This window comes from Colossoma macropomum, unplaced genomic scaffold, assembly GCF_904425465.1.
Source record: "Colossoma macropomum unplaced genomic scaffold, Colossoma_macropomum, whole genome shotgun sequence".
NCBI classification, from domain to species: domain Eukaryota; kingdom Metazoa; phylum Chordata; class Actinopteri; order Characiformes; family Serrasalmidae; genus Colossoma; species Colossoma macropomum.
In genome coordinates, this window is record NW_023494785.1 from 16,778,547 (window position 1) to 16,802,121 (window position 23,575).

At 39.2% G+C, this 23,575-nt stretch overlaps 2 protein-coding genes across 3 annotated transcripts; one reads left to right on the forward strand and one right to left on the reverse strand.

The window, feature by feature from the left end:
* The first annotated feature begins 7,805 nt into the window (after window positions 1-7,805).
* zgc:92912 (uncharacterized protein LOC436805 homolog) lies at window positions 7,806-15,034 on the forward strand. The gene is made up of 5 exons (XM_036585031.1): window positions 7,806-8,323; window positions 8,972-9,119; window positions 10,707-10,865; window positions 13,131-13,182; window positions 14,622-15,034. Coding segments are annotated over exons 1-5 (378 nt in total). The 5' UTR covers window positions 7,806-8,321; the 3' UTR covers window positions 14,639-15,034.
* Window positions 15,035-16,052: 1,018 nt separating this feature from the next.
* tapbpl (TAP binding protein like) lies at window positions 16,053-23,297 on the reverse strand. Of its 2 annotated transcripts, none has more exons than XM_036585017.1 (9): window positions 22,281-23,297; window positions 21,830-22,033; window positions 20,655-20,933; window positions 20,172-20,372; window positions 18,930-19,097; window positions 18,659-18,762; window positions 17,508-17,736; window positions 17,045-17,115; window positions 16,053-16,765 (listed from the first exon to the last, which is right to left on the reverse strand). In XM_036585017.1, the coding sequence occupies exons 1-8, from the start codon at window positions 22,324-22,326 to the stop codon at window positions 17,045-17,047; spliced, it is 1,302 nt and encodes a 433-aa protein (XP_036440910.1). In that variant the 5' UTR covers window positions 22,327-23,297; the 3' UTR covers window positions 16,053-16,765. The 2 variants fall into 2 exon arrangements, with proteins under 2 accessions (XP_036440910.1, XP_036440902.1); XM_036585009.1 differs by having other exon boundaries at window positions 17,045-17,118; window positions 22,281-22,804.
* Between the last annotated feature and the right edge of the window lie 278 nt (window positions 23,298-23,575).

The following is a 23,575-nucleotide window of genomic DNA, read 5'->3' on the forward strand; positions in this document are numbered from 1 at the left end:
AAATCTGTTTTGTGTATTCTATATTCTGCTTGTGTCTTAATATGCATGTTTCTGTGCCAGTTGCTTGTTTTATTTCTTTTTGTGTGAAATTTTAAGTGTTATTCTGCTCACTGGCTTCCTTAACCTGTGTGCATTTGAATGTTGTGTGCGTGGGGTCCCCCAGTCCCTCCCTCCCTCCCTCGTTATTGGCAAATGTTTCAAAAGGACCAACCAGTAGTCTAGCTTCATACGTGAGTGGTCATGCTCTTCTTTAAATACATCCACTTATCCACTTAATGCCAATGTAATGCCAGGGCCTTCAATTAATTGATGTACTGTATCTTTGTAAATAGTTTTGTACATAATTATTCATGTTTTTTACATTTGTGTATTTGTAGGCTAAACGACTGATGTGCTCTTATGAGGCAGTAGGTATTGTCTAAGTTAGGAAACTAACAAATTAATGAATTGCTTGTTTGCTGTTACGTCTACTCAGCATGCCTTGAATACAGCTATATTTACGGTATACCTTTCTGATTTCTGTTGGATACAGAAAATATTTAGACTCTGTACATGGACCAACAGGCATTAATTATGCAATTAGTTACTTCAGTTTCATGCTGAAGTGTCATTGGTGTATTTACAGACATTTACCTCATCTAAAAGTGTTGGACTCTACATACAGTGCTTTATTGTATTTTGCTTTAGTAAAGAAAGCCTTTTTCTAGAAACACATTTTATTTCCCCTGTCGTTGTTGTCCAGTTTCACGTATTAGTTTAGTATTCTTTTGCACAAAAAGTGTGAAAGGGGTGTGTGTGTGTGTTTTCTTTTTTTTCTTTTTTTTGGATCATGGACAAAAACCCGTCGTGTGTATTAACTGTATTTTGATGTACAGTGTCTGTTTTCAAGAGAGGCAGTGTGTAGCTGTTTTTTAATCTGCACTATGGAAGTATTTTAATTTGCCCTAATTTTGTGTGTGTTTGGTCCTTTGAATAATCAGTGCACTGTGGGACCAAACGTTCATGTACTTTCTAGTAGGCTGAGCTTAACCTGCGAATAACTTGTTTTTGCAGTGCAGAACTGAGCTCTTTCACTAGCATCCAGGTGTTTGAAGGTGCATGAGAGTACAGTTGAGTGCGTGGCAGTAAAATGGGAACGGCATGGTTTACTCTCTTCACTGGACAGAAAGCCAATATGCTGGGCAATTAGTGTTGTTTTTTTTTTTTAAGCCAGCAGTGCAGAAAGATGCAAGACTTTGTCCATGGCCTTTTGTTAGTTTGAGTTTGTACTCTGGTAGAAAACTGATTATTTATTCCATCTATTTATACTTTTTGTAAACAAACAGTAAAAATATTCTGGATTACTGAAACACTTTAGAGGCCTAGACCATAGTCTAACTAACACTATAGTAAAATTATTGCTACATTGAGAAAGCCTAACTGTTTACCTTGATAAATGAAGGAGATATGGGCACCGAAGTCAACAGAGGAGTAGCTGGAAGAGTGGGGTCTACAACTACTTGAAGATTTGTAGTGGTAACCTTTTGTCCTTCAATCTGTTCAGCACTTCTGAGATATGTAGTTAAAATGCAGAGAGAATGTTGTGTTACAGGTTTGATTTATTTATTTTTTTTATTAAGAGATTTTTCATTTTCCTCCCCTGAACATAAGTGGCATTTAAAACAGTAACTATGAAGTTATTTTAAAGGTCTTAAACAAGCACTGATTGTATGAAGTGATCATTATTTTTGCACTCTCAACTGAAGAGTATTCCTGGATTTTGTCTATCCAACCATGCTATGAAATGTGGCTTAGATCTGGCCACCATATATTTGGGCATCTAAAATGACATTAATACAGGAATGGCGTTCATAAAAAAATGGCTGAGTAACACGACTGCACCAACTATAGACCTTAAAATGATTCTTAAAAGAAAAAAACTGCAGTGGATGGAAAGACTTGGACTAAACTGCAACCAAAATCAGAATTTGAGAAGATTTTAAATGCTCTAGGGAGAAACTACTGCAGAAGTTGCAAGATTTTGCAGGGATTGATGAAGTGGACCTTGAGGCTTGGGTGATATGGCCCAGAGACGAACACTGTTTGTTTTTCTTGCTATGGTTTGAGATTTTCTTTTTTTTGTGGGGAGAGGGGAAAAGAGGGTAGTTCTGGGCAGATGGCTAGCACAATTTCTTTCCGTCACATCCTGGTTCATGTTTGGGCCACAAGTAGCCATAATTTGGCACATTGCAACATGACAAAGCTTCTAGGGGCTAAAGACTTGTGCAAAGACTGTTGCGGCCTAGTCAGACTTGGAGCACAAAGTAAAATGTAAATTTTTTTTAGCTCACTAAACATAAACATTTGTGATTTGTCCGTGGACTGGTCTCAAATGTAATCAGATTCAAATTGAGAGATGACATATTTTACAAGTACATTTTAGCCATAAAATCAGGTTTATAGATTCAGTTGTTTCACATCTCAATGTTCCCTCTTCATGTTTACAGCCTACTTAAATCGCAGTATTAATTTATCTTTTCTTAGCTTTGAAATAACATATAAAACATCACTGAATATTTAACATTTTTTCATGACATTAACATTACATGTATTGCCATAATGTCCAGAATATTAACAAATGACACATTTACAAGAGACCATAACCCTTTCTGTTAACAGGCTAGGGGCAAAATGTACTGCAGCACTAAATGGTTATTTATTCTACTCTGTGATTTTTGTGCAGCAGATGACCTTTTTTAACCATATGGTGCATTCCTGGTGTCTTTAGTCTTGTTGTTTATTTTCACTGAAAGCATCTGGAGTGACTGGAAAAAATCAGGCCTTTTGAATCATGTTTGACCTCCTCACTAATTCAAACTGCAAACATGACATCTTTGTCTAAAACCTAGCCTGTGCGCAGTATAAAGCCTTACTTGTGAGTCTGCATTCAAAATCTCAGCATAAACTATCTAGCCTGTTTTTTGTAGTGGAATTTATTTGATGACTTCTTGTTTGGTTTGCATTTCTCAACAACATACAACATACTGCAGTGCTCTGATCAAATGAGCACACAGCCTCAAGAGAATTGGCTGTAGCCTTTGTGTCAGTATGGGTCATTCATTTGAATTTACTGGATTGAAATTTAACTTGGATAAATGGTGAATGCACAGTTCTTTGATACAGTACTTTACAGTACTTTGTGTGGGTCTTTTCAGTGGATTTGTTTTGTTGAACAAATTCCAGTAAGTAATGGACGAAAACTGACTAATGCACAACAGACACATCAGTCTTGCACAATTCACAGAGAATTGTATGCTGGCAACAAAGACACTACATTAAGCATATAAACTATTGCAATATGAACATTTCTGCCAACTTGAGTTTTGGTAATCATATTTATTAAGGACTTTTTTGTACCTTTTAGGATTACATGCATTTTCAATATTCTGTGTACTCTAGATGATTGTACTTATCGTAAACAGACAAAATCATTTCTGAAACTGCATTTCTGACAAAGGGTGGAGTTTGACACTGTACACTATGTTTCAGATGTTTTTAATTGTGTTTAACGTATTATACATTACAGTTCTGTAAAAGCTCTTCCTATTGTTTTTTAAACATACGAATGTCTGGCAGTTTCAGGATGACTGACTGCTGTAAATGCTTTGATGGCTATATTTTTACTTGGCCTGTGTAAAATGTGTATATGTATATAAGCAGTCACAGAAATGCCTTGTTCCCTCTTTGTGTCTGCTGCCTGTCTTTCCATACATCTTTTGTGATGTGGTGGTGGTGTTTTTTCACATTGTCTCTCTGATTGTAAATTGGCTAAAATGCATTGAAGTAATAAAAAAATATTTTCTAAATCCTGGCTGTTTTGTTATTCTTTGGACTGACTGGAAACAAAAATCTATATACAGTAGACCTGTATGAGCATGAGATTACTCTGGACTGACAAGCCATTCAGATGAGAATGTGATTTAAATTTAGATTAGAGTGATTCAAACTATGCAGTTCATGAAACTAATGTACATCCCAGTCCTTTTCCTCATTCCTTCACGATCGCTCTCTCTCTGGCAATAGTATTGTAAGTACTTCTCCTGAAGACTGTATGAATCCAAAATGACTCTCCGTTTTGAATGTAGTTATAACTGAAGTTTGGGGGGAACAGCATGGCTGAAACCCCTCCTTTCAATCTAACGCCCTATAAATTCACATCCTCACCTTCCGTTCTTGTGACGAAGTGTTCACAATCCCCATCGCTACCCCATCTCTCCCCTTTTCCTCAGTCCTGCATCAGTCCTACTACAGCTATGAGGGGGATCTGACCTTCTAGCTGCAGGCAGAAGCTGCCCAGAACTCCAACCCAAGTTCTCAGAGTTCTCACCCCTCCCTCAATCAATCTTACCTACTACCACTCCATGCTGAAGGCATGGTCTGAACTCACAAACACTGCATTAAAAGCTTACACCACGTGCGCAACACGAACAGTTGACACTATCAGCCTTTGATATTGCACATCAATGTGTAGAAGGGGTCATTTTAGATTTCAGCAAAGTTGAACAAACAATAGAGTGTTTAAATTTCACAGGCTTGTTCAGTGTGTAAGCCAGGGGTCCACAAGTCTGGTCCAGTGGTATCGGTGTCCAGCACAGTTTTGTAGCTTTCCTAATCACACACTCCCTAAACCAGGCAATTAACAGATGTCTTGAATCGGGTGCATTTAAGCACGTAAATCACCAAACTACTGGACACTGGCCCTCCAGGACCTTACAGAAGTCAGACTTCTGCTAGGGATGGGCAGATTGTTACTTCTGATCTTGATGTTTCTTTTTGAGAATCAATCCTCACATGGCAATACTGATTCTAGGTGTTTTCTTTAGGTGTTTTTCTTTTTTATGTGGCAGTGTTTGTAATATCAATACAACGTCTTTCATATATAATTTTTAATGTCCACTATTTTGCTGGTTTTCACTGTAGAAATCACAAATAATTCCCTCTTTTAAAAGTATCAGAATCAGTATTGTGCACTAGAGATTCAAGATCAGTCATTACAATTGATACAATTTAATGAACTGACAAGGCAAGAAATGTTATATGTCAAAGCCCAAGTGAGCTAAACATGGACCCACTGCTGATTCCCAGCAAGGCAGGAAAAAAACAGAAGCCCCAGCCAGCTGTCACTGTTCTGCGAATTACTGTTTTTGAGTTGTTGCAGCGATGGAGATCCAGAGCATGAAGAGGCCCAGGGTGATAGCCTCTGCAGCAGACACACTTGGAATGTAAAGGTAAAAAAAAACAAAAAACAGAAAACTAAGAATGAGTTTTCAGGAAGACCCACAACAGTTTGTAAAAAGAGCACCACTAACCAGGTAAAATTTGGTTGTGAATCATTCTTAGCACAGCTATGTTACTGTGTGTTTCATTGGTGCGAGTGTATCAGACATAACAGTGTTGCTGGAGTTTTAAGCACTGTGTACACCCACTGGACACGCCTACCTTGTCCAATCAAAATTAGCCAGATCAGGTCTGTAAGACATCTGTAATTCTTTTAGCACAGAGTACCAGTACTCAAAAACATAAGCTCCTTAACTTTATTAAAGCCAGTTTAGATATCATCAAATACTGTGATATTATGCTATTTGGAAAATACTGAAATACTGAATTTTTGCCCAGCACTAACTCACTAACTAAAGGAACAACTCTGACACAAGTCTGAGTAGGAGTCAACATTTATTCCTACCTGATGAGTTAGACTGGCTGGGCTATGATAACGAGCAAGAGCTGTCCTGTGTTATTGCTCGTACAGTATTGCCACGGTTCTTTTTTTCTAACTGTAATGTTACAGGGACAAGAAGCAAGAATTTAATGTAATGTCAGCACTTTAGCTGATCACTTGACTTGATTGATTGTTAGCTGTCTAAAAGAACTGTGCTCGCCTACTTACAGTGAGCAGCATTGAGAAAGTTACACTGAGTAAATCTTTTGAACTGAACTATTTTAACATCTTTTCTAATAAAATAGTGCAGGCACAGATGTGTTGTTCAGTGAGTTGATCTTAAATCTTAAGGCACTTACAATTGAACTTACAAGAAATGCACTGTTCCATTACACAAGTGTTTAATCAGACTCACATTGGCGCCAGATGCATAGTGTATAAGGAGTCGGACAGATGTGTTTGGGCCTAGAACTTAACATGCAAACACTTGATCCACACCTTGAATAGTCTTGAATTTTCACTTCCACAAATCTGCAGGTTCTGAAATGTCTAAATTCTCTGGCAACAGATCTGATAAATTTTCCACATTTGACACCAACTGCGATCTTTTTCAGGCACACCATGCTAAAAAAAATATATATATATATATCTCCCATTTTTACAATTGCCCCCCATCTCTGTCAGCCATTACTTTACTAACTGTTGTACAGAGATGGCACATTGAATATCAGGTATTGAGTAGCGAGCTTGGTCCTTCCTTATCTAGCCCTCTGAAAAAAATACAATATGCTGTTGCATACTTGTAAATCTGAAAATTTGCCCAATTACCCAAGAGACTGGTGGAAAGAGTGAATTGTTACTCATTTCTCAAACCGAAGATGAAAGAGCAGATGTGTAAGATCTCAGCTGATGTGTGGAAGAGCGTATTACCAAACTAGAAATGAGCATTTACAGAAGAACGATTAAACCACACATTTTTCTGCCATTAAAGCACTGCTCTGGCGAGTGAGTTAGCAGCCCACGAACGCTGGAGTAGCCAGCCAACACGAGACCCCCCAAATACCAGTGGGTATTTCGCACAGTGGGTAGGCCGAAACTTAAGTGTTCAGTATTGTTATTGGAACTGAACATGTAAAAAGTGTAATCTTGTCTTGCTGTAAAATGCTCATTAGAACTTGGCATGAATATGTTCTGCAGTGCCTGAAAACCGCCTATTTACTTTAATAAAAGTTGTATAAGTTCAAACTGAAGGTTAACCAAAATCTTATCTAATAATCAAAATAGAAAACAGATCCAAAAATGAGAGTTTCTAATCTAACATTCCCTTACGTGTAAAGTCAGCAGTTCTGGACGTGAGACCAGTGAGTGGGTGTTTACAGTGGCGATCATGTGATCACACAGCTGCTCCCTGATTGGTGGAATTGGTGCCGTTGCAGCTAACCTAATGTTAGAAACATCTCCCATCTCCTGTCCCAGTTAGCTCTGCTTCACAGCAACTGTTAGCAAACAGTTTAAATAAAGGGCTCCTTCGTAATAAGACGGTTTCATCAGAGTCGTCCGTGTGTCTGTACAGTAATGAAGAGGAGCTAAAGTCAGCAGTGAGGAGGCGGGACTGTACAGGACTGTACAGGACTATACAGGACTATGTTCTTTATGTGCAGCAAATGAGAAATTGGGTCAGGAGTTCAAGGAGCTGCCTGCTGTCTTTCGTGATGAAACTAAATGCGAGAGATTCAGTGTTAAAGAGTGCACAGAGGAGGTGTGTGTGTGTGTGTGTGTGTGTGAGAGAGAGAGAGAGAGAGAGAGAGAGAGAGAGCGAGAGAGAGAGAGAGAGAGAGAGAGAGACAGACGGAGGAAAACAGCAAAGTCAACATTCTGTGGGTCCTGCTTGGCCGGGTACCGCAGAGAGGGAGAGAGGGAGGGAAAGAGAGAGGAAAGGGAGATGGGGAGAGAGAGAGTGAGAGAGAATGCAGGGGGGCGGGGGCTTCCAGCAGCACCGCACCATCATTATAAGTCCAACTGTAGCTGCGACGCATTATTGCAGTATAGGAGAGCAGACGCACAGAAACTACTGCGCTACTCCAGAAGCCCCCCCCCGCCCCCGCCCCCCACACTGACACACACACATGCGCGCTCACACGCACTGAGCAGCAGCAGGAGAGGACGGTGCTGGCTCTAACGGCGCTGGGACCCGGGCAAACCGTCAGACGGGCCACTTACAGATTACAGTGAGGACTTCTTGGCTGAACGCGTAGCAGCTGTGTTGTTTTTGCCCTCTGAAAGAAACCGCGGAGAGTGGACCGGACAGAGCTGTGGCCGGACACCGTGTGTGTACGTGTTTTGGTGAGGGGACATTCTCGCCTTCCTAATGCGCCACTGCTGCTGAACTGCCGCTCACAGCTCCACTGCAGCTGCTGCAGCCTCCAACGCGCAAAGACATCTGTCCTACCAACACTGGCTGTCCTGACTCCCAACTCTAAGGGGTCTTTTTTCCTCCCTCTTCTTCTTCTCCTCTTTTTATCATCTTGACTTGAGACCCTTCCCCTTTTCCTCTCTCCCCCTCCTCTCTCTCTGCCCCCCTCATCTTCACTGAGGCAGCCCATCGGAAATCGCTGCGCACACGATGTGAGTACCAATGCGGATTTTTTCCCCTAACGCGTTTCCTCCGTGCGCGAGCCCTTAACAAGATGCTGATAAACGGTTTCTCGTCATCGAACTTCAATTGTCCTCACGCTCTTATGTGTTGGTTGTAACTTTTGTGCATGTTTTCTCGAGAGTTAACTTCATTTTGCGCGCAGAGTGTGTGTTACGCATTTATTGACTTGCGGGACACACTTTGGCCCACTGACAATATCGCGTTGCTGCGAGGCCCCTTAATGTCAATACCACGAACCATTAATTATTCTAATGCTTAAACAGCTCTGGTAACCTATATCTTAGACCCAGAGAGAGCACAACCATACCGGACTGATATTTATAAATGCCATTATCATTTATCATATCTGTACTTTGACCACATTTAGCCTGTGATGCTCTGCACTAGATGGAAATAAAGCATGTTCTTGCTGCACTGCATCAGAGCCTGCGCGCTACAGCCTGAGTTCAATGCAGTAATGTACTTTTGTGTGTGACTAGTGGCTGTTTTGGTGTCCTCATTAGTCATAGTCAGTCTGAACGGGTCAGTCACTTGTCACTTTAAAAGAAACTCCGCAACAAAAAGGCAACACCTCCATGCTGCGGTACATGCCTCTCCTCTCCTCGATCCCTGTTCAGGTCGGCTCCAGCTCCAGATGCTGCGGCTCCTGCAGGGGCTCCTGGGGCCCCTGGAGGAGAGGGGGGCCCAGCTGGTGGCCCCCCTGCCCCACCCCCAAACACCACCAGCAACCGCCGACTACAGCAGACTCAGGCACAAGTGGAAGAGGTGAGCACACAGAAGCAAAAAATGAGAGAATATGACAAGAGAGGCTCAGCGAGAGCATAAGTCACGAATCAGATGACACAGCAGCCAGGAACTACAGAATTGGTCATAGAATTAAAACTTTTAAGGAAACTTAGTGTCTTTTATGGACAAAAATGTTTTGATTATTTATTTTATTGTATGAAATATGCTATAATAAACACATTATATATGATAGAATACTTGGAAGTGACATTCCTTTGTTGTTTTGGCTTTTAAAATGAAACAGCTATTGGGTTAAAATGTGAACAGTTAGCATTTATTTGAGAGTATTATGTCTGTACTGGATGAAACATAAAACAATCATAGCTCTTTTTATACAAAGTCCCCAGATTTTAGGAGAACATAATTGGACAAGTAAACATAGTCTTAAATAAAATTGGGATGGGCAGATTACTCAATTAGTCAATGATTAGATGAAGTCTGCAACCAGATGCTGGCTATATGGTGATGCTCTGCCAGGTCTAATGCAGTGAATTTCAGTTTCCGCTTGTTTGAGAGACTGTTTGCTGCAGTAAACACTCTACAGTAAGTGAAATGCATGCCTAATTGGTCACCAGTCAGATGACTGACTTGGCAAGTCAAGAGCATTCAAGAGTTTTTGGGCCTGAGAAACTGTACAGTTGCTTTAGCAGTATGTTTAGGGTCACTGTCCTGCTGCAAAGTGAAGCGTGATTTACTGCATCTTGGGCTAATCAGTTGGATCTGAGCAGTTTAAATGGTTCTGTACCAATGTTCCAATGATAGACATACACACCCATGCCACCATGTTTCAAATTCACAGCTCTGTACACTTTGGATCATGAGCAGTTTACAATGGTACAAAGTGATGAAATAGAACGTTTGACTTTTTATGTGCTATTTAAGAAACTATTATAGGTAGTGTTTTTGATCAACATTTCCTCTTCACGATTTAGTCATTAACTGCTGTAGTCTTCCATGAACCGCAAGTTGTTTGCTATTGCTAAGCGCACCACACATTTATTCTATTTTTAAACATCACAATGGCCTGCTTTACTAGCATTGACACTTCTCTGGTCTTAATGTTGAGGGACAATAGCACCAGACTACAGAAAAAATGCTACATCTACAATCTAATCTAGTCTTTCTGTTCATTCTCTTATGCATTAGCTGCAGTGACACACAGGCCAAGAAACAACCTTGAAGTCAACAGTCCAAATATGTATGATCCACTGAGATAGAGGTAGTATGTGTAAAAAAGGCCATGAGGCCTATGATTGTTATGTTTCACTTAATGTAGATGGAACTACCTTTGAATTAAAGCTGACAAACAGCACGTTAACCTTATATTATTATATTTTAAATCCAATGTGCTAGAATACAGACCTACAGCTACAAAAATGTGTTACTTTTATGGACTGAACCATATTATAACATCATACACAAAAGAACTCAAGGCTGCCCAGTTAAGTCACAGCATCTTCCATCATTCTTTATTTTCCTCTATATAATACACCAAAATAACAAGTGCTGCATTCATCAAGAAATGTGACTAAGCATCACTTTGGCCTCATCTGCTCTCCTGTGCAGGTTGTGGATATTATGCGCGTGAATGTGGATAAAGTCTTGGAGAGGGACCAGAAACTGTCGGAGCTGGACGACAGGGCCGATGCACTGCAGGCTGGAGCCTCACAATTTGAGAGTTGTGCTGCCAAGCTGAAGAACAAGTACTGGTGGAAAAACTGCAAGGTGAGAGCTTAAAAAGCAACTTAAAAACAACTTAAAGTGAAGCATATTCATTACACTCGCAGAAATGTCATACATAAGTTGAAATTAACTTTTGATTTGATTGATAATCTCAGTTAATCTACAGATATGTAGGGAGATTCTTACAGTGTAAGAAGGAAAGAGAAGAGAGAAATGCAGAGGAAAAGAAAGAAAGAAACCAAAGAACAGAAGAGCAGACTGAGAAGGCTGGAGTATGGAATTGGTTAAGGGAGAATTATATGTATGTAATGGATTGAGAAATAAAAAGAAAAACACTCCTGTTGTGTAAGAAAGGGGATGCATAGGAAAGAAAAATGGGATGGAACATCTCAGGCTTATAGGCCACTGCTGATCCTGCTGCTTATTCAAAGCTCAGGAGTGCAGTGCTGCACTCTCTGTGCAGTAGCTTACTGCAAGTCTGTAGCAGGGTGGGGGAGGTTGGGCACGACACAGAAAAGAATATGCTTATGGACTAAAATCATTACAGATTCTGTTTATACTGTTTATATATTAGTTATTAATAACTTAGCTGAGCATTGTTCTAACACGAGTGATTTAGCTTATTAAATATGTCTTCTTTGGAGTACCTTAATCAGGCAAATTATTAAGCCCTTATGACAGTATTACTAAGGTATGTTACTGAGAATGCATGGAGGCAATGTTTTATTCACAAGAAGATGAGGCTTGGCACTTCCTTTTTAGCCACCCATAATTTTCATGTATCAAGGAATGTTACCTTCAACCAATAGCATAAATCCATGTGAAAATAGTCATATAGGCATGTTTTATTCAAGGATATCATCAAATCATATTACAGTCCTTAAAACAATCAGCCAAGCTATTCACAAGCTAACACTTACCAACAAGATCTGTCTGGCAGTCAGCTGCTCTTTGGGCACTGATCCATTTATGTAGTAGCCTACATTTAGCTATTAGCCTACTGTTAGATCACCAACAAGCTTAATTGAAATGTAAGTATCAATTAGTGAATGTGTGACAGTGATTCAGCTCAGATGGGGAAGCATGTTGATGCCCCATTCACAGTGAGTCTACAAGACCTTGGAAATAGAAATAGACATAGAACTTAACAATGTAGTGTTAATTAGTTACTTTGTACATTTAAGCCTTTGGGTTTGAATAATGATAGACTTTTTGATCCCTGGAATTAAACAACGTATCTAGATATACATCCAGAACACATCTAGAAGTATTTAAATACACTATTTTGCTAAAGACTATATTTCGTTTTAAGTTAATTGTTAGTATTGGCTCACTGTTCTAAGGTAAGGCCTGATTTTGTCCTTTTTGAAAAGATAGTCTCAACACCCCATCTGTCAAAATCATATACAAATGAGGGTTTTTTGTTCCAAAACACATTATATTATAAATGAAGAATGTTGACTTGATATACATTGTAGGGAGTTTACACATACAAGAAATATCAGTGCTATATTATAATTAATAACACCTTTATTAGAGAAAGAAAAATATGTTTTTGGTTTTTATGTCACATATCCAAAATTGTTACAAATGGATATACAGTATTTTGTAATGAAACTCTTCAAATATTTCAGAATTTTTATTGCATGTGAAATAGACATGCTTTAAAGTGGTTCAACTGATTACAAGTCTAAAGGTGTGCACATTTTTGTTTGCGCTTTAATCCTTTCCCTCTGCCTCTTTGAAAGTGTGACTTAGTCAGCATGAATCAGGGCCATTCTTTTTTGTCATTTCACATCTCTCTATTAATCAGTCCACCTCTTCCGCTAGCTGCGCAGTTCCAGGACATTTCTCTTGATTGAGCAGTTTTGAGTGGGGAGTTTTTTGGCTCAAGCCTTGCTTCGTGATGGATATATGGAGTGTCTTGCCTGGATTAAATGCTAAACTGGATTATTTTCCACTGTTGAGACCAGACAGGCGATCCTGCATCAGAAAATCCAGCTCCTCGTTTAATAAGCTGCTGACTCTGCAGTGAGTTTGCTTAATGCAGCCTGTCTCTCTCTGCTGCTTTTAGTGCCTCTTAATGCACGGACAAGTGAGACAGTGTGTTACATAGTTTTAAAGAGAGAAACACACACATACACAGAACAGCTGTGTGAGGTGCTGTCCTTGGCTGTTTTTTGTGTCCTCTGTTTAAAGCCGCTGTGAAACTTCAAGCTGACATTCTCACGATGGAGAAGCTCAGTGTGATGTGTATGTATGAACGCTGGCATCATCATCTTTCTTGTTTCTTTTCTTTATCTTTAGATGATGATCATGATGGGCATTATTGGAGTCATCGTGGTCGGGATAATCTTCTGTGAGTTTCACTGTAACTTTCGTTATGTAAAAGTTATGAAAAGTTTCATAACAATGACTTGACTTGTGTGGTTAGGGTTGCATGACTGCATTTGTTTAAGTATTTAATCAATATTTAAGAGTGATATGATACCTCATTAATAGAACATGGGTGAAGGACATATAAAGTATCTTTATTTGTACTGTTATCTAGTTGATAAGTAACATAATATTGATGCTGTCATATCAAAACCATGTATCTCTATTTTTACAATTTGTATTTTTCTACGTCATTTGAGCACCGCAGCTGCCCTTTACATTGTGCCAAATTTCATAATGAACAGGCCAACAGAAATGCTCTAAAATGAATAAAATATTGTTACATTAACTTACATGAAAGTTAAGAATGTTTTTGCCTCCTACTCCATTTTGGAGATACATGTTTTTGCTTATATGAAAACAGCTATGAGTACTGGTAAGAATATTAATCTATGACTCAAAAATACTTAACCACTGCACTTTGTTTTACAAGCCATAACTTCATAAAATTTCCTTAATTTCCCAAATTTTTGGACCCTAGGATTAATACTGCTTTTAAAAAATAATAAAGATTAAAAAAAATAAATGAATAATAAAAGACTTAGTCTGTATTTTCTAAAAATGATTCAAATAATTACTATAAAATCTGTCACTTATGGAGTGAGAAACTGAAGTGCGGGCCCATAAACAGGCCCTTTAGAGGCTAAGAGTTGAAACCTTCCTGATAGCAAAGGCATTTTCACAATTAAAGGAAAATAAAACACAAAGCGATGGATGACATTCTCATTTGACATTAATCTCTTATCTATTGTTGTGCTTGATATGAAATGTGCTGATACACACTATTTGGTTTTTATCTTATTTTATCTAATTTTAGACAGTTACACATTTACTGCAGTTATTTCACTGGCATGCACTGGTAACTATTCTGAAATGTGTTTGTTTTCATCAGTTCAGTTCAGATTTTAATACAGCAGTTGTTACTAAACTTAGCCAGAATGTAGTACTATAAAACTACAGTGGACTAACAAAAGAATAGTTAGGAGTAACTGCACAGTTATTAGGGATAATAAAATGTTTCTTTCAGTGAACTGACATGTTGTTTTTGAGTAGTCTCCTTATTGTGGCTTCAGGGTGTGCATGTTTATGGCCCAGACTGGACCACCTCAAAACAAGCTCAATAATTCATCACTTTGATTACTGTGAATTATTCATTTAGTGCAGCTATGCACAGCCTATGGCCACACAGAAAGGAATCCACACTGTAACAGAGCATGCTATTTGACTTTCTGTAATTATCTGTAATGCGATGACCTCTTCATTTCTTTTCTGTAGCTTTTTCCTTATCTTTTTCTGTCTCTTTTTTCATTCTGTCCTCCTTCTCTCTCTCTCTTTTTTTGTGTCTTTGTCTTTCTTGTACAGTGTATTTCTTCTCGTGAGCTGACCCAGCTTACAGGGAGGAGAAAATCAATTAAAGGAGGCGGAAGAAAGCGAAACAAATAAGACCACTCATATAAAGTCCATGCCTTGTCCTGTTCCCCCTTCTCTCTTCACTCTCGAGCCATCTGGTACTCCAGTGTGACTGTAGTCAGCAGATCAGCAGATTCATAACGAGCTAACCATTCTGCCTAGCCGGCAATGCTTTTCACCTGCTCTTTCACTATGACTTTCTCTAACTCCCTCCTGAGGCATTACACACACACACACACACATCCCGCAGAGGGGAAGCATACATGGAGTATGAGGAGAGTGAGCGAGAGGGGGAGAGACAGAGAGGTGAGGGGGGTGAGAAAGGGTGGGGGAAACAGGAGACAGTGAAGAGTGGGTGGATAGAATATGGGTGAGTGAGGCTGCATAAATAATAAGTGACATTAGAAAACTGAAAGCAGGGAGGCCTCAATCCTTTCTCTTCCTGCAATGCCAAAACATCTTCATGTGACCTTCCAAAGCCTTCAGGAATCAGTCTGTAAACTGATACCAGCATGTCTAACAACACATCAGAATCTGCTCTTTCCTACCATCATAATGCTGCGAACCTCAGCTTCTATTTACTACTGTTTACTGTAAACAAGATAAATGAGAAGAACTTTAACCTGCTTTTGTTCTCCATGCGTAATTGTGATCCGTCATTACAGAAAGAAGCTTCTATTCATATGTAGCTAAACGTCTTTTACCGCTATCCCTGTTCACTTCTTGCGCTTCAGAATACAGAAATGGCTTTTAAAATAAACCAGAAGGTGATAGCAAAAGAGACTGGAATGGAAAACAGAAAGAGAAGCGCAGTCATGTGAGAGGAAAAAAAGTCAGGGATGATTTTTAACTATTGGTTCAGAAAATACGGCAAAAAGATAAAGATATTTTCATGCATAGACTTGCACGCACAGTTACATGCATACAGTCACACGCACACACGGACATACACATACAGAGGCTGCTGCTACTGTAAGTCACTTTAAGATTGTAAGATTATACGATTTTGTCTTTAAAAATAATATATAGTTGGAAGGTAGAAAAAGAAGTGGTGTGAAAACATAGTCAGGCCACACACACACACACACACACACACACAGACACAGACTTATTAGGTGTTAGAAATTAATTTGTGTCTAATGACTTGCATGGAAGACACACTGCTAGAGTCGTATCCTGTAACGTTGATTTCCTGAACTACTGCCTAATGTACAGCTCTGTTAGAGAAACTTCACAGCCTCCATAAAACCTCATCAGTGTACAAAACATGAAACCTGTGAACTCTCCACAAAACACTTACCTGCTAAATCACTGATAAGGATATGATAAAGAAAGTAAAAAGTAATTCTTTGAAATGCCATGTAATATGCTTTTTAAACTAGATTCTTCACAGACTCAAACTTTATTATTTTTCTATTCAGTACAGCTGTTGAATATTGCAAAGATTTGTCATTTTTCATTGCTTTAACTGATTTTAAGAGATTGTATGACACAATGCTAAATGTAAATGCCATTTATGAATGATGTAGCAGTGACAAACTGGTAAACAAATCACTTAAAACCATTTAGTGAATCCAGAGAAGAATTCAGAAGCATGCTTATTTGCCCTAACACTTTTGCTGATGCCAATAAAGAAATCTACAAACTGTACATGCTATTTTTCTTATGTGAAAATGAAAAAAAAACAACAGTGGAACAGTAGAAAAGCAACAGTGTAAAAAATAATATACTATTGATGTTGGGACAAAACCTTATATATCCATGTTTGCCATTTTGTAAATTTACATAAAAAACACAAGTTGCCCTTTACAATGTGTTAATATGTCAGGATGTTTGGAACAATAGAAATGGTCCAGTATCACTTGAGAAAATGTCTTTTACTTTTAGCTTCCATTCAAAATTAAGAACATTTTTTCCTTCTCCTGTAAAGCTGGAGATATGAGGTTTTGTCTGACAGCAATTATATATATTTACAACAATCAAATTTATGCTTAATGTAGGTAAATGTACACCCATTTAGACAAAAAGAAACAAAACTCTGATAAATAGGTACAGCTCTTATCTTTTCAGTTCCTCACAGATGTGGTCTTCAGCACCTATTGATACACCAGATAAAACATTTAAGAAATACTTTACCAACTTGTTAATCTGGCAACAATGCATGGTGGTGGTACAATCTCATTTATATAACTGGGCCTTATCACACACTTTTAATGATGTTAAAGCTGATACATACATTAAAAAACATTTACATTAATATATATAACACACCTTTAAGACCTTTAGAGATTAGATAAAATTGTATAGCACTACTTTTTAAAGAAATATGAAGAATATTTTTCATTTAATAGTCCATAGGACCATAAAATACTTACCTATCTTAAAGCCTGATATAAAAACAGTACTGACAAAACCAGTGTTGCCAGGACCATCCAGTAGTAGTTGCCTGCTGAATTCATTAAGAGAAAAAACCTTAAAATCAGGCTAAATTCTAACATAAACACATGTATATCACATCTACAAAAACAAATCATCAGAATTGTTCATTAAAATAATAAGAACTGAATATTATTTTTGGACAATATTTTATATTGTGTGTAGTTTCAGGTTTAAGTACATTTGTCTGCAATGTTCTCCATTTCAAACTGTGTCCAACAGAGGACTAATTTTTTATACGTTATTAAATTAGACAGAAATATCTCTCATACACAATATTACTTCATAGAAGTCCTCGGGCTTATATGGCACTTTACAGTCTTTTTACAAAGTCAGTAATCCAGCTGATCAACAATAAACTGTACAATTCACTTCATTCATCCTAGTTAAGATTTCTCTAACCTGGCTCGGGTGTTTCTACTGTCAAGCTGACATCACTGGGTGTTTGCAGGGCAAAGTGGGAGACCCTGCAGGTAAAGGTGGTTCCAGGTGGATGTTCAGAGGGGCGGACGAAGAGGAAAGACGAGAGAGAGAAGGTTCCGTCATTGTGCTGGCGGTGGCTGGAGAGAGAGGCTTTCTCCGTCAGAGAAATGCTCTCTGTCTCAGAGGGGGGCTGAGATAACCACTCCACCTGCAGAAGCACATACACAAAAAACAGTCAGCTGATTCAGAAATAATCAAAACTTGAAACGTAGTGTTCTTTCATAAATTTATGAGGACTGCTTGACACTTTATTCAGAAGTGCTCTACTGAAAATCAAACATTAGTTTTGTGGTACACTGTGGCATGTTGGCATGTTGAAAACACGTCTATATAAACAGTAAAAAAGGGCTTAACTGTCTATTACTGTTTTCCATCTTCTCCCTACAGCACTGACAATTACAAGTACATGTGTATTTATTCTAACCAAGCACCAACACCAGATTAATGTGGCTATGTCTTTATTACAGAGGAGAATTCATTAGCATTATGCAGGTTTGAAATTACCTATAGACAGTGCAGCACCAATGCCCTGCACTTAAGAACATAATGCAGCCTTTCTATATATAGATCAGCATGTCAGACTTCAGGCCTGAAAAGCCACAGAACTGCAACGTTTAGTGTGGTCCCTCATGCAAAACATCTTATCAGATGGTTGTATCTATATATGATGGATTAGAATACACTAAACTAAGTAGTGCTGTAGCCCTGCAGGACGTTTGACATTCTTTTTCAAAGGCTTTTTCAGACTGCCTTTTAATGAAGGGCTATGTATAATAGGTCAGTTATTCTCAGAATGAAGGCAGCTCATACTAAAGAGCAGATGTGAGTGTGCACTGATGCACTGTGAATTCACTTGCTTCAGATGTGTTCATTATTTCCATATTAATAAAATAAATTACATCTTAACACAATTACTGCTAAAATTAGGTAAAGTGAATTGTTCTGATTTTATTTATTCATGTGGACTTGAACACATTTCAAGTAAATTCAATCTCAGTCACTTTTTTTCTGTATGTGTGTGAGCTGATCTGATCATCGGATTTGAGTGTAGGTTGACGTAAATGACATACATGCACATCCAGGGGGTAGTAGCGTTCACAGTGACAGCTCAGCTTCTGAGGCGACTCGTCCTGAAATACAACTTTCTTTTCGGAGAGAAAAACTCTGGGTGGCTCTTAGAGAGAGAGAGAGATGAGGTGATGACAGATCAATAGATAATCACCACTGTACAGGTATGAAAGTGCTGGCAAGATGGGGGTACTGTCACAAAACTCAACCTCAAGTTCAGAGACACATTCTCAATTAGATGGCTTGACAGACATAGACTGATAAGAGACTCACGTATGATGTGCAGCTGAACAATCTGCTGAGTCTGAAATGCTCCAGCGCTGATAGTGCAGATGTATGTGCCCTCGTCTGAAACCTTTAACGTCTTCATGGTCAGAGATGCGTTTCCATCCCTAATCAGCAGGGTTGAATCTGCACTCACCCCTTCTCGCTCCACTTGCACTGGCAGCAGAAATACAAATTAAATGTTCAAGAAAATAATATTCATAGTTGTAAAGTATGTAACTGACAACGTGACAATACACATAACAACAATAATAAGTCATACTCTGACTTGATTTAGGATGTCATTTTCTGTAAACACCTGAGCTTGATTAGTTCTTACAGAACTCTCAGCATAGACTTATGTGATTAAATGTAGCAAAGTAAGTACTTACCGAACGGAGCTGTTTAAAAAGCAATCTTTGAATTTAACAAATGCTATGAGAAACACATTCACTGTCATTTGTGAATGAACTGATGTATTACTGATCATATGAATGAGTCAAAGTTGCATTGTTCTGAATAATGACATCATTATGCCTACGTAACTTTGAAGAGTGATGATGTAAACAGCTCTCACAGAAACAACAATCTCTGTTAAGCCCTCTTTTTTATGGAAAATAAAATGACTTTACAGTAGTTTCAGCCTCAGATGCACTGGCCAATGAGATACATGAACCATCTGATATATACCGTACACTAAGATGGCCGCAGCTATTGAAATTTTGTCAGGGACACTCTCATTGGCTGTTGACACTGCTGTCTGTACACAGTTCCATGCACAATTTTTAACCAGTATTTTGGATCAAGCTACATCTAGATTGTAAAAAAAAAATCCATGCCACTGTTAAAAGTCACTCAAGAGCTTAGTTTGAAACCAGTAAGCATGATATCTTGCGTGTTTGCAGATGGGCATACCACTTTGTTTTATGTAAGCCTGTTACTGTAACACCGTTTTCATAATATGTCACACGAAAACAGGTCTGTATGGTCAATCATTTCCATATCAGAAAACTGGCTTTTTGCTGACCAAAAAGCCAACTGAGCTTTAAAACACACCAGACTCACTGGCAATTGTCAGAAGTCTGTCTTTGAAGCTAACTGTACAGAATGGTTGAATGGGCATTATAGTGCTATCATCCCAATTCCACTCTGTCCATGAACGAGACTGCACTGTTTTCAGGCAGTTGCATAGAACTAACAATGGTCAGAATTAAGACTACTTCTACAATGAATACATGCACAGTCACTCACCTTCTGTCCCTTCATCTGTCTCAACCCCCTGAGCTCTCATATCCAGAATTCTCCGCCCGTTTCCTTTGTGCTGCCACCGCCATTCAAGCCCCACACTCCGCTCTGGGGACACATCCTTCTGCCTGTAACCACAGTCTAAACGTGCATCATCTCCTATAGGAGCTGCAAGGGATGGCGAACGAGAGAACACCACAAACACAGCTATGGAAGAAAGAAAAGAGAACAAAAAAAGAGAGACAGAAAATGAGTGGAGAAGTCAGCGATGACATATTGAATAACTAACTGTCAGCATGAAAAAAATGTATGCTACATGACTGGGAACTGGGAAGAGGGCTACGTGACCAAATATTAGGATCTTCCAATGCATTAACACTTTAACGATTGAGCATTAATTACTGAATGATGCAGTGAGAAATGCACAGTTGTCTAAATGAATGGATGAATAGATAAATAATACTAGGATTAGGTGTAAATAAGCAGTACCATCTGTGAGGAGAGTTCCCCACTGGCTGAGAGGAAGCTGAAGTTTGCTCTGCATTAGTGGTGGAGTGCTTGATTCTGCTTTTTCATTGGAGATGGTCTGCAGCACTAAAGTGAGTCCAACTCCGCCCCCTTCAATCTGAATAGAGCCGATGAAATGAGCAGGTAAGGCGTCAGGCTCTGTACCTCGAGGTACGTAGCGGCTCAGTTCACAAACCACCTCCTGTTCATTACAGTCAGCATGGAGAAGAGACTCTGCTTCTGGAATCTCCACTGATGATACTGACCAGAGAAACAGAGAGAGAGAAAGGGTTAGAGTGACAGAGAGATAATGAATGGAAAGCAATAGTAGAAAAATAGAAAAAACAAGTCCTAAAATAGACCATTGTTAACACATGAATACACAGTACTACTACTACTATATAATATACTAATACTCTATGTAGCACTTTTCATACAGTAGAATGTACCTCAAAGTGCTTTACAAGAAAGACCAAATAAAGAAAACAAGCATAAGAGGAAAACAAAAAATACATTATATACAATATACAATATACAAAACATTGCTCAAAGGAGACTACACAAGCCTAGTTTTGTTGGACTGTCACGCTGGACTGTTTGCTGGACTGGCTGCATTATATTTGTGTCACACAAGTGTCTATAGCACAGGATATAAAAAGCTCTTGCATTATGAGCAGTGTGGCAAATTAATATTTTAGTTCACATACCCACAGTGTCTGGTGATAATACTACTACTAATACTACTACTACTAATAATAATAATATTAATAATAATAAATCTGATAAAATTTGGAAGAGCATTGTTGTTTTGTAAAAACAATGACATGCTTCACTCCATGTGTTTCCTGCTTTCTTTCATTATTTTCCTGTTAGCCCTATATTTGGGGTATGAGGATGCAATGCAATTAATGAACTCAATTAATTAAGTGTATACTGACAGCTACCTATGTATATAGTAATAATAACAACAGGGTGAGTATTGTAGTCAGTAAGATATAAACAAAAATCTATAAAGAAAGAAATAAAATACTTAACTAAAAATGTGTTTTAAGCTGCTTTTTAACATTGCTAACTGAAAATGCTTGAGGTTTGTTTTACACAGAAACACTAAAACCAGCTTCACCTCATTTAACAAATGGAAGACTTTTTTGACTTACCTACGACCTCAAAAATGAGGTCATCAGCCTTGGGGTCGTCAGGGGGGTTATATGGAGTTATAGTTTCTGGTGAGAGGTCAGAGGACATGGGAAGGTCTCTTAAGACCAGAGTGGCCGGAGTGCGAGTGAAGAGAGATCCGCCCATCATCCCTCCTCCCTCCTCAATGAAGGAGCAGGACAGCACCACATCAGCGCCCTGCAGGCCTGACACAGCCAGAGAGAACCGAGACAGAGACAGTTCAGTTCCTGTCCGCTACAGGAACTGAACGGCCATTCTGCTTGTTCATTCGTGAGAGGATGGATTACCAACACACGGGGAAAACAGAAATATCTGTAATGTCACTATTCTTCAATAATAATAATAATAGGAGAAAAGCAGTGTACCGAACATCCTCTCTACCATATGTCTGATATCAACGTCTGTTTGAAAGAAGTGAAGTGTAATACTCACTGTGTGCCACCGCGAGCAGACAAGCGAAAACAAGCAATTCAAGCATAGCCGCTCACAACTGTAATTCTACACAATACAGCATTGGGTCTCCTTGGATTTAACGCGTAAACCGGTGCGCTTTAGCAGTTTATTCGAGCAAAAAATGAGAAAATGGAGAGCTCGTCTATAAATGGCAGGTGAACTTTGGACATCCCCCCCGCCTGTTTACTTTCACTTTTGATTTGGAATAAAAAAAATCCTGCTAACGAAGCGCAGCCTGTACAACATGAATTTCTGGGGGGCACGATGCTGATTCAGTCATATATGAGCACCAGACATATATCTGTTTCTCTCAGCCTGTCTAGTTCCGCGTTATTTATTCATTTTAGCCATTTTAAGTCGGTCTGTCACAAAGTGAAAGCTAACCATGAAGGGGGGTTGGCGGAAGGACGTCACGCACCTTGTAATAATAATAATAATAATAATAATAATGATAATAATAATGATAATGTAGCGGGTTCAAAAGAAGTTCAGCACGTTAGGTTTGTGTTAATTGTGTTTTAGCACTTATTTTTTGGGTCATATTACAGGACTCTTATTTTTAAAGCGGGTGAGCCCGTTCCTAGCTTCTCAGGGAGAGAGAGTCGAGTCAGTCTGTTTCCGGCAGCCATAGAGCAGCACATAGTGAAGCCTACAGTGAACTGTTAGAGAAACGGTTCCATGTGTCAGGCAAGGCTGTGGGTAAATACAGCCTTTATTAAAGCCCAAAAGATGACAGGCATACCCAGAGCTTGAGGAGGAGACGTTGTGCCAAGCAGTCCCTGAGCGAGTGGCGGAGGAGCAACTGGTAAGCTTGTGGTGCAGGAAGAGGGGATGCTGTACGAATCAATGCTTGCAGAGATAACGACCCTAAGCGTTGATGCCACAGGAAGGGAGATTGGCTACTGCTGTGCACTTTGGGTCAAATGCAGCATAGACAGGAAACAGCTCACTGTCCTCACTGACACCAGCTCATTGGTGTCACTGCTACATCCAGGCGTGCTCCCCCACCCTGAGAGTGGCACACCTCACAACTGGGGCACCCGTCCAACTCAAATCCAGTCTCAGTTGTGGTGAAGGGCCTGAGCCAAGTGCACGAGTTTCAGCTTGTACCTATATCGGATGCGTGCATACCTCGGTTGGATTTCCTCAAGGTGGCTGGGGCCATTCTCGACCTCAGGAAGGAAGCACTGTGCTTGGAGATGAGACAAGTGAAGCTGTTTATGGTAGCAAGCAATGGATCCCCGAGGTCTGTCGGCAGCGTGCATGAGCAACAT

Coding starts and splice junctions, on each gene's coding strand:
- zgc:92912 (XM_036585031.1), top strand. Junction 9,120..10,706: donor CTCAGGCACAAGTGGAAGAG/GTGAGCACACAG, acceptor TCTCCTGTGCAG/GTTGTGGATATTATGCGCGT. Junction 10,866..13,130: donor ACTGGTGGAAAAACTGCAAG/GTGAGAGCTTAA, acceptor CTTTATCTTTAG/ATGATGATCATGATGGGCAT.
- tapbpl (XM_036585009.1), bottom strand. CDS start 22,326: ATGCTTGAATTGCTTGTTTTCGCTTGTCTGCTCGCGGTGGCACACA. Junction 19,098..20,171: donor GACAGATGAAGGGACAGAAG/GTGAGTGACTGT, acceptor TTCTGCTGCCAG/TGCAAGTGGAGCGAGAAGGG. Junction 18,763..18,929: donor TGTTCAGCTGCACATCATAC/GTGAGTCTCTTA, acceptor TCTCTCTCTAAG/AGCCACCCAGAGTTTTTCTC.